This window comes from Felis catus, chromosome E2 (genome assembly GCF_018350175.1).
Source record: "Felis catus isolate Fca126 chromosome E2, F.catus_Fca126_mat1.0, whole genome shotgun sequence".
Classification (NCBI taxonomy): domain Eukaryota; kingdom Metazoa; phylum Chordata; class Mammalia; order Carnivora; family Felidae; genus Felis; species Felis catus.
In genome coordinates, this window is record NC_058382.1 from 25,931,104 (window position 1) to 25,943,481 (window position 12,378).

General features: G+C 36.2%; 1 protein-coding gene across 7 annotated transcripts in view; it reads left to right on the plus strand.

Moving 5' to 3' along the window:
* Window positions 1-12,378, plus strand: part of PHKB (phosphorylase kinase regulatory subunit beta) — a 269,459-nt gene that overhangs the window by 219,078 nt on the left and 38,003 nt on the right. For all 7 annotated transcript variants that reach the window (XM_019819691.3, XM_011290177.3, XM_011290178.3 and 4 more), the window contains 6 exons: window positions 421-476; window positions 995-1,088; window positions 7,943-8,026; window positions 8,525-8,629; window positions 10,070-10,152; window positions 10,356-10,446. In XM_019819691.3, the coding sequence (XP_019675250.1) occupies window positions 421-476; window positions 995-1,088; window positions 7,943-8,026; window positions 8,525-8,629; window positions 10,070-10,152; window positions 10,356-10,446 (513 nt within the window). The remainder of the gene's footprint in view (window positions 1-420; window positions 477-994; window positions 1,089-7,942; window positions 8,027-8,524; window positions 8,630-10,069; window positions 10,153-10,355; window positions 10,447-12,378) is intronic.

Sequence of the window (12,378 nt, forward strand, 5' to 3'; positions counted from 1 at the left end):
GATTAAGATACCAAATGAACAGTTTTAACTCACGATCATTTTTAATAGAGAATACGTAAGCTGGGTTTTTATTTTTAGTTCCTCCCTTTTCCTCCAGAGTTAAATGATGGAAAATGACTCTCAGTCCCCAGACTACCCTTATGCATCATTCAAAATAGTCCTGACAGGTTAGCCCCTCTGGTAGCGGTGAGATTTATGGCTTTCCATTCCTTGGTGTTCCATTACTCTGTCTATACCATCAAATTGATTAGTAGGTAGTGGAGAGCAAGGAAAGAGAGGTGACTGCATGGAGCCAGTAGGTGTTCATCATTTTAATGAACTGCTTAGAGATGGTTAATATTGTCCTTGATTCTCATTGTATCTGATGATGACTGGATCTTTTAAAATGTCCCCCCCCCCACCCCTTATTCTGTATTACAGGGCCCACTGGAAAATGATTTGGTAGTTCACGTAGCACTCATAGCAGAAAGTCAACGGTATGAAACCCAGATGGGTGGTGTGTTCCTTTGGGAAGTGGGAGGTTGGGGGGCTTATTGCTTTATGTTGCAATATTGAGTCTCTTGGGAGAGATTAATTTCACAAACCCCTTGACAGGGTTTCAAGGATGTCTGTCATTAATGTTACTTTAAGTGCCAGAACGACAATCTTTTAAAAATAACTTTGTTTTAGTTGATGTGAATATTAAAGACTGTGACCTGTGCCAGTGTTGTCTAGGGTGTAGTTTTGAGAAGTTAGTGCAACAAATAATGGAGATTCCCAAAATCAGTGCTTACTCTTTCTTCCAGCCCTCAGAGCTCCCATCTAATACCTTGTGAAGAACCCAAGAGGGCCTCTGGAACCCAGGGCAGATGGCATATTGCTCATGTTAATAAATGAAAACGTTCTCCAAGCTAGTGTAGTCTCATCTCTCTCCTCCTCTTTCTCCTCCACCATTCTCCACACTTTACATGCATTGCCTAAAAATGTCTCTCATTTTTTTCCCTATTTTCTTTAGCCTTCAAGTTTTCCTCAACACGTATGGTATTCAGACTCAAACACCTCAACAGGTAGAGCCCATTCAGATTTGGGCTCAGCAGGAGCTGGTTAAAGTAAGTGATTCTGCTTCTTTGTTGACTTTGTGGAGGTGCTAGAGCATGATTATTAGACTTAGTTTACAGTCAGGTGGCATAGTTAAAGCCCGATTCTGAAATAGGGTCATTAATCTAAAAGCCTTTCTAATTAAGTTGAAAAACCTACTTTATCAGACATTATTAACTAAACACACACACACACACACACACACACACAAACAAAAAACCTAAATTGTATGTATATACATTATATTCATAAGTCTTGTTGATTCTTACTCCCTTCTAAAGTCTATTACTGACCTAGACTGAGCACTTGAATAATGAATTAGCCTTAATTTTAGTACTTGTGTGTAAAATTAATCTTTACGTTGGATTTGATAATTTTCCCTTACATTAACTATTAAAGAAACCTTGTAAATATTTATTGGTAATAATTACTTCCCTTTTTCTCTTGCCTTATCATTTGAGGTCTGAAGTAATTCTACACTTTTGGTTTGCTGGGTTTCAAAGTAATTATAAAGTAACATCTGAGTTTATCTTGTATGCAGTTAAATACGTATCTGAATTGGATTAAAAGGTGACTTTTGAGGTCTTTTGCATGCACTGCTCTGCCGATATATTCAGAAATGCCTGTTTAGGAATATTCCTGCCTATTAGGGACAGGAAATTGTTGACTTCCACTAGTTATTTATAAACTATCACTTTTACTTAGTAATTATTAAAAACATTACAGGAACAAACTCTGAAGTGTTTGGGGTAAGTATTTAGAATTAGCTCTCTCAAATGATCAAGGTCAGCTCATTTAGATTGATATACATGTGTGTGGTCAAAGCCTTGATGCTATAGCAAAGAAGGAAAACTTAGAGAAGTGAGGTGCACATTGCATGGGAGAAGGCAGGGCCTCAGAGCATCACTGCTAATCAGACAGGACCCTATCCATTGGCAACAAAACCAGAATCTGGGTGTCAGATTACCCAGAGCACCAGATCTTTGAGAGCTCTTAAACCTCCTTTAACAAATTTAGAACTCTTCCCACCCTGATTAAAGAGCTAACGCTGAAATGCAAGGATCCCTGGAGTAGGTAACACTTTAAAATCACACAAAGATGTAAATGGGTTTGGAGTGGAAAAGGAGAGGAACTGAGGATCCACAAGACAAGCAGAGGAGGCAGCATGGAAGTGGAGAAAATCTAAGGCTGTAACACTGCATTTATCATTCAGTTATAGGCTATGTTTGCTGATAAACTTTTTATGGTTCTTCACTGAAAGCTCCAGAGAATAGTTACAAAGATTATTATTCTTTGATAAACATGAGCTCAAAGCAAATTAACCTGAATCTGTTTTTTTCAGGCCTAATTTATATTGCAACTTTTTTATGCTAGGTGAGTCTGTACTCTACCAGACAACATGCAGTCAGGATTTAAAAGGCCAGCATGGCTCCAAATGACTTAAATGTGGCATTTTATTCATTCATTAATGAACACCTGCTATGTGCAGAGTTTTGTGTTGGGCACTCAGATAAAATGGCTCTATGCTCTGTTCCTGTTCTCAGTGAACTCTGAATCTATTAGTATGACAGGAAAAATAGCTAATTATAATCCACTTTGATAAGTTTATACAGGGTGCTGTGGAGATGATACAAAGCATTCCATTAAGGGTAAGATGAAGACTTACAACTGGTCCTTACTTATTTTATATTTTGTTTTAAAGATGATATGATCAAATGGTTTAGAGTTTGGATATGTGATATGGTTAAAACAAGATTTGGAACCAAGGGCCTAACTTCCCTAAGCATGTATCAAGATGGAAGATTTTCTGTGGCTACAGCCTCTATGTTCCAAGCTAGCTGCTCTTTGGGATTTGTCCTCTAAGATATACTGCCTAATATATTGCTTCTTATAAGCCCAACTTTAAAAAAGTTTTAATTCCTCAGCAAAGTTGCAGGATATAAAATCAATGCACAGAAATCAGTTGCATTCCTATTCACTAACAATGAAGCAACAGAAAGAGTAATCAAAGAATCGATCCCATTTACAGTTGCATCAAAAACCATAAAATACCTAGGAATAAATCTAACCAAAGAGTGAAAAATCTATGTACTGAAAACTATAGAAAGCTTATGAAAGAAATTGAAGAAAACACAAAAAAATAGAAAAAGATTCCATGCTCCTGGATAGGAAGAACAAATATTGTTAAAATGTTGATACTATCCAAGGCAATCTACATATTCAATGCAATCCCTATCAAAATAATACCAGCCTTCTTCACAGAGTTAGAACAAATAATCCTAAAATTTGTATGGAACCAGAAAAGACCCCAAATAGCCAAAGCAAGCTTAAAAAAGAAAACTGAAACAGGAGGCATCACAATCCCGGACTTTAAGCTATACAACAAAACTGTAATCATCAAGACAGTATGGTACTGGCACAAGAACAGACACTCAAATCAATGGAACAGAATAGAGAACCCAGAAATGGACCCACAAACATATGGCCAACTAATCTCTGACAAAGCAGGAAAGAATATCCAGTGGAATAAAGACAGTCTCTTCAGCAAGTGGTGCTGGGAAAACTGGACAGCGACATGCAGAGGAATGAACCTGGACCACTTTCTTACACCATACACAAAAATAAACTCAAAATGGATGAAAGACCTAAACAGAAGACAGGAAGCCATCAAAATCCTCAAGGAGAAAGCAGGCTAAAACCTCTTTGATCTTGGCCGCAGCAACGTCTTACTCAACACATCTCCAGAGGCAAGGGAAACAAAAGCAAAAATGAACTACTGGAACCTCACCAAAATAAAAAGTCTCTGCATAGCAAAGGAAACAATCAGCAAAACTAAAAGGCAACTGATGGAATGGGAGAAGATACTTGCAAACAACATATCAGATAAAGGGATAGTATCTAAAATCTATAAATAACTTATCAAACTCAACACCCAAAAACATAATCCAGTGAAGAAATCGGCAAAAGACATGAATAGACACTTCTCCAAAGAAGACATCCAGATGGCCAATTGACACGTGAAAAAATGCTCCACATCATTCATCATCAGGGAAATACATATCAAAACCACAATGAGATACCACCTTATACCTGTCAGAATGGCTAACATTAACAACTCAGGCAACAACAGATGTTGATGAGGATGTGGAGAAAGAGGATATCTTTTGCATTGCTGGTGGGAATGCAAGCTGGTGCAGCCACTCTGGAAAACAGTATGGAGGTTCCTCAAAAAGTTAAAAATAGAACTACCCTATGACCCAACAATTGCACTACTAGGTATTTATCCAAGGGATACAGGTATGCTGTTTCGAAGGGGCACATGCACCCCAATGTTTATAGCAGCACTATCAACAATAGCCAAAGTATGGAAAGAACCCAAATGTCCATCGATGGATGAATGGAAAAAGAATATGTGGTATATATGTACACAATGGAATATTACTTGGCGATCAGAAAGAATGAAATCTTGCCATTTGCAACTATGTGCACAGAACTAGAGAGTATTATGGTAAGTGAAATTAGAGGACAAATATCATATGACTTCACTCATATGAGGACTTTAAGAGACAGAACAAATGAACATAAGGGAAGGGAAACAAAAATAATATAAAAACAGGGAGGGGGACAAAACATAAGAGACTCTTAAATATGGAGAACAAACAGAGGGTTACTGGAAGGGTTGTGGGAGGGGGAATGGGCTAAATGTGTAACAGGCATTAAGGAATCTACTCCTGAAATCATTGTTGCACTATATGCTAATTTGGATGTAAATTTTAAAAAAATTAATTAAAAAAATTTAATTCCTGTGTAGTTAACATACAGTGTTATATTAGTTTCAAGTGCACACTGTAGTGATTTCACAGTTCTATGTATTACTCAATAATAATTCCACCTTTTAAAAGTAAAAATGTTCCCGCAAATCTTAGTTAATACACATATTCTTATGCCAATGGCTAATCTTTCTGTTCTGAGGAGCTGCACCCTCCTTCAACCAACTTAAGAATATATGAGGACAGGGCTTTTACCGTGTGTGGTTAACGTTTCATGATGCGGTGATTGGTGTGGTTTTTGCTTTATGGGGGATATGAATATAGTGCAGACCTAGGATGAAGTACTTCTGTACTTCTGGGTCATTTAGCCATTACTATATCCTATTTCAGTGGATTAAATGGTGTGAATATGTACAATGTGGGGACAGTATAATATGCACAGGGGAATGCAGAAAGCATTCCAGGTCTGTCTACTTACCTGTCATAGACTTGCTGTACTGTGGTTCAGAAAGTTAAGGAAAACTCTTTTACTGTGATAGAGTAGTATTTAAAGGAAATCTAGATTGGTCAATTTTAACTTGTAAATGGTTGATTAGTCACTTGTCCAAAAGAAGAAATCTAAAATAGTTTAGAACATTTATTTCAGAAAATTTGAAAGTATTTGTGGGAAAGGAGTTTCCATCTAGCATAATGTGTGATAGTTTCAGTACAGCTATATATCCTAATGCTTATATAGTACTTTTCCTGGCAGTAAAACCAGTGCTATTCAAGAATCAGATTCCACAGCACATGTAGCTCTGGAGGACATGCTCCCTCATTCATCCATCAGGTGTTTGCTGAGCACCAGCTATATGCTGGGCAGAGTGCCAGCCAACCCAGGATATGCTATTCTGTAGGGAGATAACAATGCAGAAAGAGAAAGAGACACAGACGTAACTCTGACACGGAAGTGTACACCATAGCAGAATCAAAGAGACATTAATTTTGTGTATAGTGAGGTAGATATTTGAAGTCAGTTCAAATCATAATCAGTAGATTATGTAGAAACAGTTGGTTTGATTTTCCACTTAGGAAAACAGGTTAGATTTCTACCCCTCATCAAACAGAAAAATAAATTCCAGACAGATTAAAGATTTAATGTATTTAAAACCTTGACTTGCAAATAACTTGTTCTACATGTGCTCAGCAAGACAAGCAAGTATTTCTAATAAATTTTAACTGATAAATGAGCAGTATCTTGTAGTACAAGTATTACATGATGCTGAATGTCACATGATCACAACTGAGCCAATGGTTCTTGAAATTTGCTTTGATATACAAGTGCTTGGGATTACAAGCATGTTTCTGGAATGAATTAGTCTTGCAAACCAAAGTTTTACTTATTTTTTAAAAAATGATTTAAGGATAAAATCACTAGGAAAAAAATTGAAGAGCAGTTTACAGCTGTTTGGAGTGAAAATCCATTCTTAGAATAATACAAGTGCTAAAAAAGTCATTAAGGAAATGATTGACAAATTTGACTAAATATAGCTGAAGATGAACCTGGCATATCAAAGGTGCTTTGTGAAATTTCCTAGTAGAAAAATGTTTAGATTAAAATACCACATGCTGAAATGATGTTTGACCTACTATGCAATCATTCTCACATTTCATCACAACATGGAAGATGAGTGAATTGGGTAAAATATTTATACAAAAGGTAATATTCTTAATATACCGAGACCTCTTACAAATCAAAAAAGAATGAAAAGTGCCCAATAGAAAAGGGAACAAATGGAAAACTTTATAGAACATACAAGTAGCCATTAAATATATGGGAAAATGGTCAACCATAAATTATTTGAATTGAGTAGTTTAAGATGAAATATCATTTTGACCCAAGAAAAAGGCCCATGCACTGTTAATGCCAATGTAAATTGGTCCATTATTTCTACACGGTGACCAACCTGGCATTATATTGCAAAGAAAACATATATTCTCTTTGATCCAGCAAGTCTAGGAGATTATCCTATAGAAACAATAGTACACCATCCAGAGATGTTTATTGAATTGGTTTGAAATAACAAAAAGTTGGGAACTACCTTCATCAAGGGATGGGTGTTAAATAGGATTGGGTAAGGAGGCTTCTAATTGGATTAAATGCTCAGCTCTGGCACTGATTAACAACTGAATTATTCCAAGTCCATCTGTTTTTACTTTGTAGAAATTCTAGAAGTTTCTTCTACACTGTGGCACCCTTTTCTGTTTTCCAGTAGTGAGGGCTACAGATATTTTTTTGGGTCTTTATATTTCTTCCATTATTTCAATATTGAAATGTACAGTAAATGCATATACTCAGTTTACCATCTTGAAACTGGAACACCACAGTACTAAATTTTAACAAGTAGGACACCAAAGAGATATATATAGTATATGAACCCATTTCTGTAAACATATATACATATTGATTTATGTGTGTAATATGGATATATATTTATCTGTGTATTTTTAAAAATCTGTAACCCTGCCTATACTTCACATGTTTTTTAGGGCTCACACAATGAATTACACTTCCTTCAACATACATCAAAGTGCAAGAGTTATCACCTACAGGGTTGTGAAAGTAAACAGCAGCATTCACTTGGAGCACATGGCTTACATTTTTCATAAAATTCATATTATCAAAAAAATCAATAAAGACATTTCCATTTTTGTGGGAAATACTTGAAAATTGGAATCTAGTAGGAGATGTGAGTCCCTGAATTTTAAAACTTTCATCAGATTTTTTATTACACAGGAAACATTTGCCTCTTTGTGTTCTTTTATGAATTGGACAGAACCCTGCAAGTTGTACGTTTATGATAGCACAAGAAAAATGTCAACTTTTAGAATGTTGCTTTGCAGATCTGCAAAGATATGCTCTCAAATCTCTCAGTGCCCCCAAATCTAAGTTGACATCATTGGCTGGCTTATTTTCCTACAAATGTATTGAATAAGGTTTCCCTGGCCATTTTTCCTCTGGAAAGATCAGAAGTTAGGGCATTAGGGGGACAAAGGGGGCAAAAAAGGAAAAGCATGGATTCTTCTTGCCTAATTTATAAACTTATGTCTTACAGGCTTATTTCCACCTGGGTATCAATGAAAAATTAGGGCTCTCCGGAAGACCGGATAGACCCATTGGCTGCCTCGGTACATCAAAGGTGGTTATGAAATTTCCTTGTGGAGCAGTGTTCAGATTATAAAACCACAGAATGAAATGATGTTTAATCTGCTATGCATCCATTCTCACATTTCATTACATACTTAGGCTGCTTATCTGAATTATTATTTTCTACGAGTAAATCTTACTGTTTATTTTGTATGATATCACAGAGGGCTTCTAGGAATGAATAAGCATCTAACTGCTATATTGTTTCTGAACATTGTAGGATACCTGATTATAACAGTTTTTATTCAAACAGGCTTTTTCCATCACAGTAGAGATGGATTACTCTATTAGTATACTGATCTTACTGATCTAATCAAGAAACTTTAAAATTTCATTATCAGTTTTAATTTTTTATTACGGCTTATGCTACTGTACCTGTGTCTTTGGTTCTGTTATATATATACATATAACATATATATATACATGTATATATATATGTGTGTGTGTGTGTGTGTATATATATATATTTTTTTTAAATTATCTCTTACAGATTTATCGCATTCTAGGAAAGACTGTGGTTTGTTACCCTATCATCTTCGACTTAAGTGATTTCTACATGTCTCAAGATGTTTTACTGCTGATAGATGACATAAAGGTAGTTTCAGAGCCCCTTTTTATTGAAATTGAATGGCTTTGTTTCTACTGATTTTATCATATGAAATTGAGTGCTCCTGGAGTCTGTGACACTGGGTTAACACAGTGTAAAATACGAAAGTAAAACAATGTCTGCGTGGCTTTGGAGAAAGAGTTAAATTGCTTGCAGCATTAGAGTAATAGATGGAGTGTGTTTTATATTAAGTTGTATGACTTTGCTTGATAGACCATTCTACAAATGGAATGAAAATATATAGTTTATAAAGCAGAAGGGGAGCCATGTTCATACGACAGCAGTAGTTTATCTCTTTTTGAACAAAAGTTGAGTTAGCAAGATAATTTTATTTATGAAGAATGTCAAGTAAAACCTCAACTGACTCATAACACACAGTCAGTTAAAAGTTTCCTCCACTCCCTTTTCCATTTGCAGAGTAGAGAAGCTTAGAGTCATGGTTCAGAGCATGAAGTCTAGACCCAGATTCCATTTGTTAAGATATTGGCTCTACTGTTTATTTACCAGCTGTGTGATCTTGGGCAAGTTACTTGGGCAAGTTACTTGGGCAAGACACAGAGAAGTCTCTTTTCTCATCTGTATAACTGAATAATAATAAGGATATTCTGAGAATTAAATAAGTATGTAAAACACTCAGAATAGTGCCTGACATATAGTGAAGTATAATGTAAGTCTTTGATATTATGATGACGACGACAGTAGAAATTGAGTCAAAAAAAGAACTCTTTCCACATTTCTGATGGTCTGTATAGATTCTGTCTAGGTTCTTCTACCTGCTGTAATAAATGCACAGTAATGTGGAGTGAGGATTAATCTTTTAAGAGACAACCCCTGGGTTGATTTTTCCTCCCTGGGACCATTCTTTGTTTTTTTCTTTTTTAAGTATTTATTGTAATTCCAGTATAGTTAACATACAGTGTTATATTAGTTTCAGGTATACAATATAGTGATTCAGCAATTCCATACATCACCTGATGCTCATCACAACAAGTGCACTCCTTAATCTCCATCACGCATTTCATCCTCCCACCCACCTCCCCTCTGGTAACCACCAGTTTGTTCTCTACAGTTAAGAGTAAATTTCTTGATTTGTCTCTCCCTTTTTTTTTCTTCCTCTGGGACCATTCTTGAATTGTGTTTTTTAGGCCACCAAAAAAGAAGCAGCCTTAAAATATGTGCAATCTGATTACTTCTAAGAATAAAGTTTAAAGTCAAAAAAGTTTCAAATTTAACTTGTATATATTCATACTTGTAACATGTATGTATCAGAACATTTCTACACCTATGTAGTCTATCCTACCCAGAGTTTGACTCTGAATTGTCTTGATATATGAGAGTTTTTTTGGCTCTTTGCCACAACTGGTTAAACATCCTGATCAGCTTAGATATGGTGCCATTACATTCTACCTCACTCTTATGTTTTGATAGAATGCACTACAGTTCATTAAGCAATACTGGAAAATGCATGGACGCCCACTTTTCCTTGTTCTCATCCGGGAAGACAATATACGGTAGGTTGATGAAAGAAATGAGGTATGCCCATCTTCCATCTTTAAGACTGTGAATCCTTTGGCAGCAGGGCTTCCTCCTATTTTTATATCTTTGTCAGCATGTGTCAGAGAGACTTGCATATGTAAAGGATACTTAGTATTAGATTTTTTTCTCATTCTGTTGTTAATAATGCACCTTTTGTTTGTCTGTTTATATTTTTTAGAGGTAGCCGATTCAACCCCATATTAGATATGTTGGCAGCCTTTAAAAAAGGAATGGTTGGAGGAGTCAAAGTTCATGTTGATCGTCTACAGGTAGTCTTCTGAATTTCAGTGTGTTTCTGTTTTCATGACAAGTAAGGCACAGATGCAGCTGTATTTCTTCATATATGTTCTGTTTAAGGCTTTTGCTTAAGCTTTTATTTTGTGCCTACCTTCCTATTCGTGTTGTAACCATCTGTTTATCTTATTCCTCCAATCTGATGCTTGAACAATTGGAGTGGTTTCCCAACCTGAATTTTAGACTTTAATAACTCATCTCCAACCTCTGTTTTGCAGTTGAGGAAGCTGGTGTCCAGAGTAGTGAAGTGACCTGCTATATAATCTTGTGCCTTTAGGCACAGGTACCAGTTGCCTAACTCCCTGGTCCAGTGTTCTTTTCCCTGCTCCACACTAATATCCAACCTGGAGATAATCTCCATTCATTTCAGGACCTCACAGCACCGTTTCTCAACTCCTAAATAACAAAGCCCCTTGTGGTTCCCTATTAGCCAGAACAGCCTCCCTGCCCAGTTATCTCCTACTAAACACTTTGTGTTTCAGCCAATACAGATGAATTACTGTGTTCTGACTTTGTGAGGTTCTGCCCCTCTGCTCATGCCATTTCCTCTGCCTGGAATAAAGTTCCTTCTTTCAAGGTGTCTGCTCTTTAAAATCTTAACAAATGTTAGGAGCGCCTGGGTGGCTCAGTTGGTTAAGTGTCCAACTCTTGATTTCAGGTCAGGTCATGATCTCACTGTTCATGCTTCAAGCCCCACATCGAGCTCTGTGTTGACAGCACACAGACCCTGGTTGGGATTCTCTCTCACCTCTCTCTCTGCCCCTCTTCCCTGCTCACACTCACACATGTGATTTCTCTTTCTCACTCTCTCTCTCTCAAATAAACTTAAAAAATAAAATAAAATAAAATAAAGTAAAAAAAATAAAATAAAAGTAAAATCTTACCAAACTTTAGGGCCAGTTCTGCAAAATCACCTATGCCAAAAGTAACAGTACTCTTCTTGAACATCCTTTTATGACCTTTGACATGAACTACTTGGATTGTAGTCCATCATGGACTTAAGTGCCTTACTTATTTCCTGTGAAGAATTGTGATTATCTTGTAGAGTCTTTCATGTAGTAGGTTCTCAATATTGAGTAAGAAAAAAGGAAAATTTATAGAGGGACCTATATAGGTAATATTACAAATGGCATGTTTACATACTTATTCACCAGTGCTTGTGTTTTGCATATTTGATTGATTTTTATCTAGTTTTTTAAATATCTTTCCTCGTTATTTTCTGTCACTTTCTGTTGCTATTCTATTGTCTTTTTGTCATGGTTCCTGGAAAAATTTCTTTCATATTTATCATGCAGCTTCTCTGTTAAGTTTTGTATTTTGACTATCATGGTTTTAATTTTCCATTTTCATAATATCATGTTTTTATTTTCTAGATATTATAATTTATCTTCCTGAGATTATCAACTAGACAGTTTTTGAAATTTTATTCTCTGCCTTATATCTTTCAGGTTTCTTTTTTCTGTTTTGTGTGTGTGTGTGTGTGTGTGTGTGTGTGTGTGTGTATGCGCACACGTGTGCACTCAATATTTTCATGTTGGAGGCATTTGTCAGATATGTGGTAATCTTTAGCTATCCATTCATTTTTAAGAGTGAAAGAATAAGAAGTTTATTGGGAGCTCTGTGTTTAGGAACAAAGATTCTTGTCATGATGAAGTCATTTATCAGGTAGTCTGGTGGCAAGGGCTCTTTTTGTTGGGGGAAACCCCAGCTGCCAGTATCTGGAGATTTTTTTCTCTTAGGCTCTTCAGTTTCCAAAATAATCATCTAACTTTTTGTCTGAATGGCATGCATTTTGCTTTCATGTGCTGAGAACAGGGTTAGGGAAGAAGCCAGGGGGTCCCACAGTACTGTGTAGTCTTTCACCTTAGTCTACTGTTGAATATTTGTGTCCACTGATCTCTGTTGTG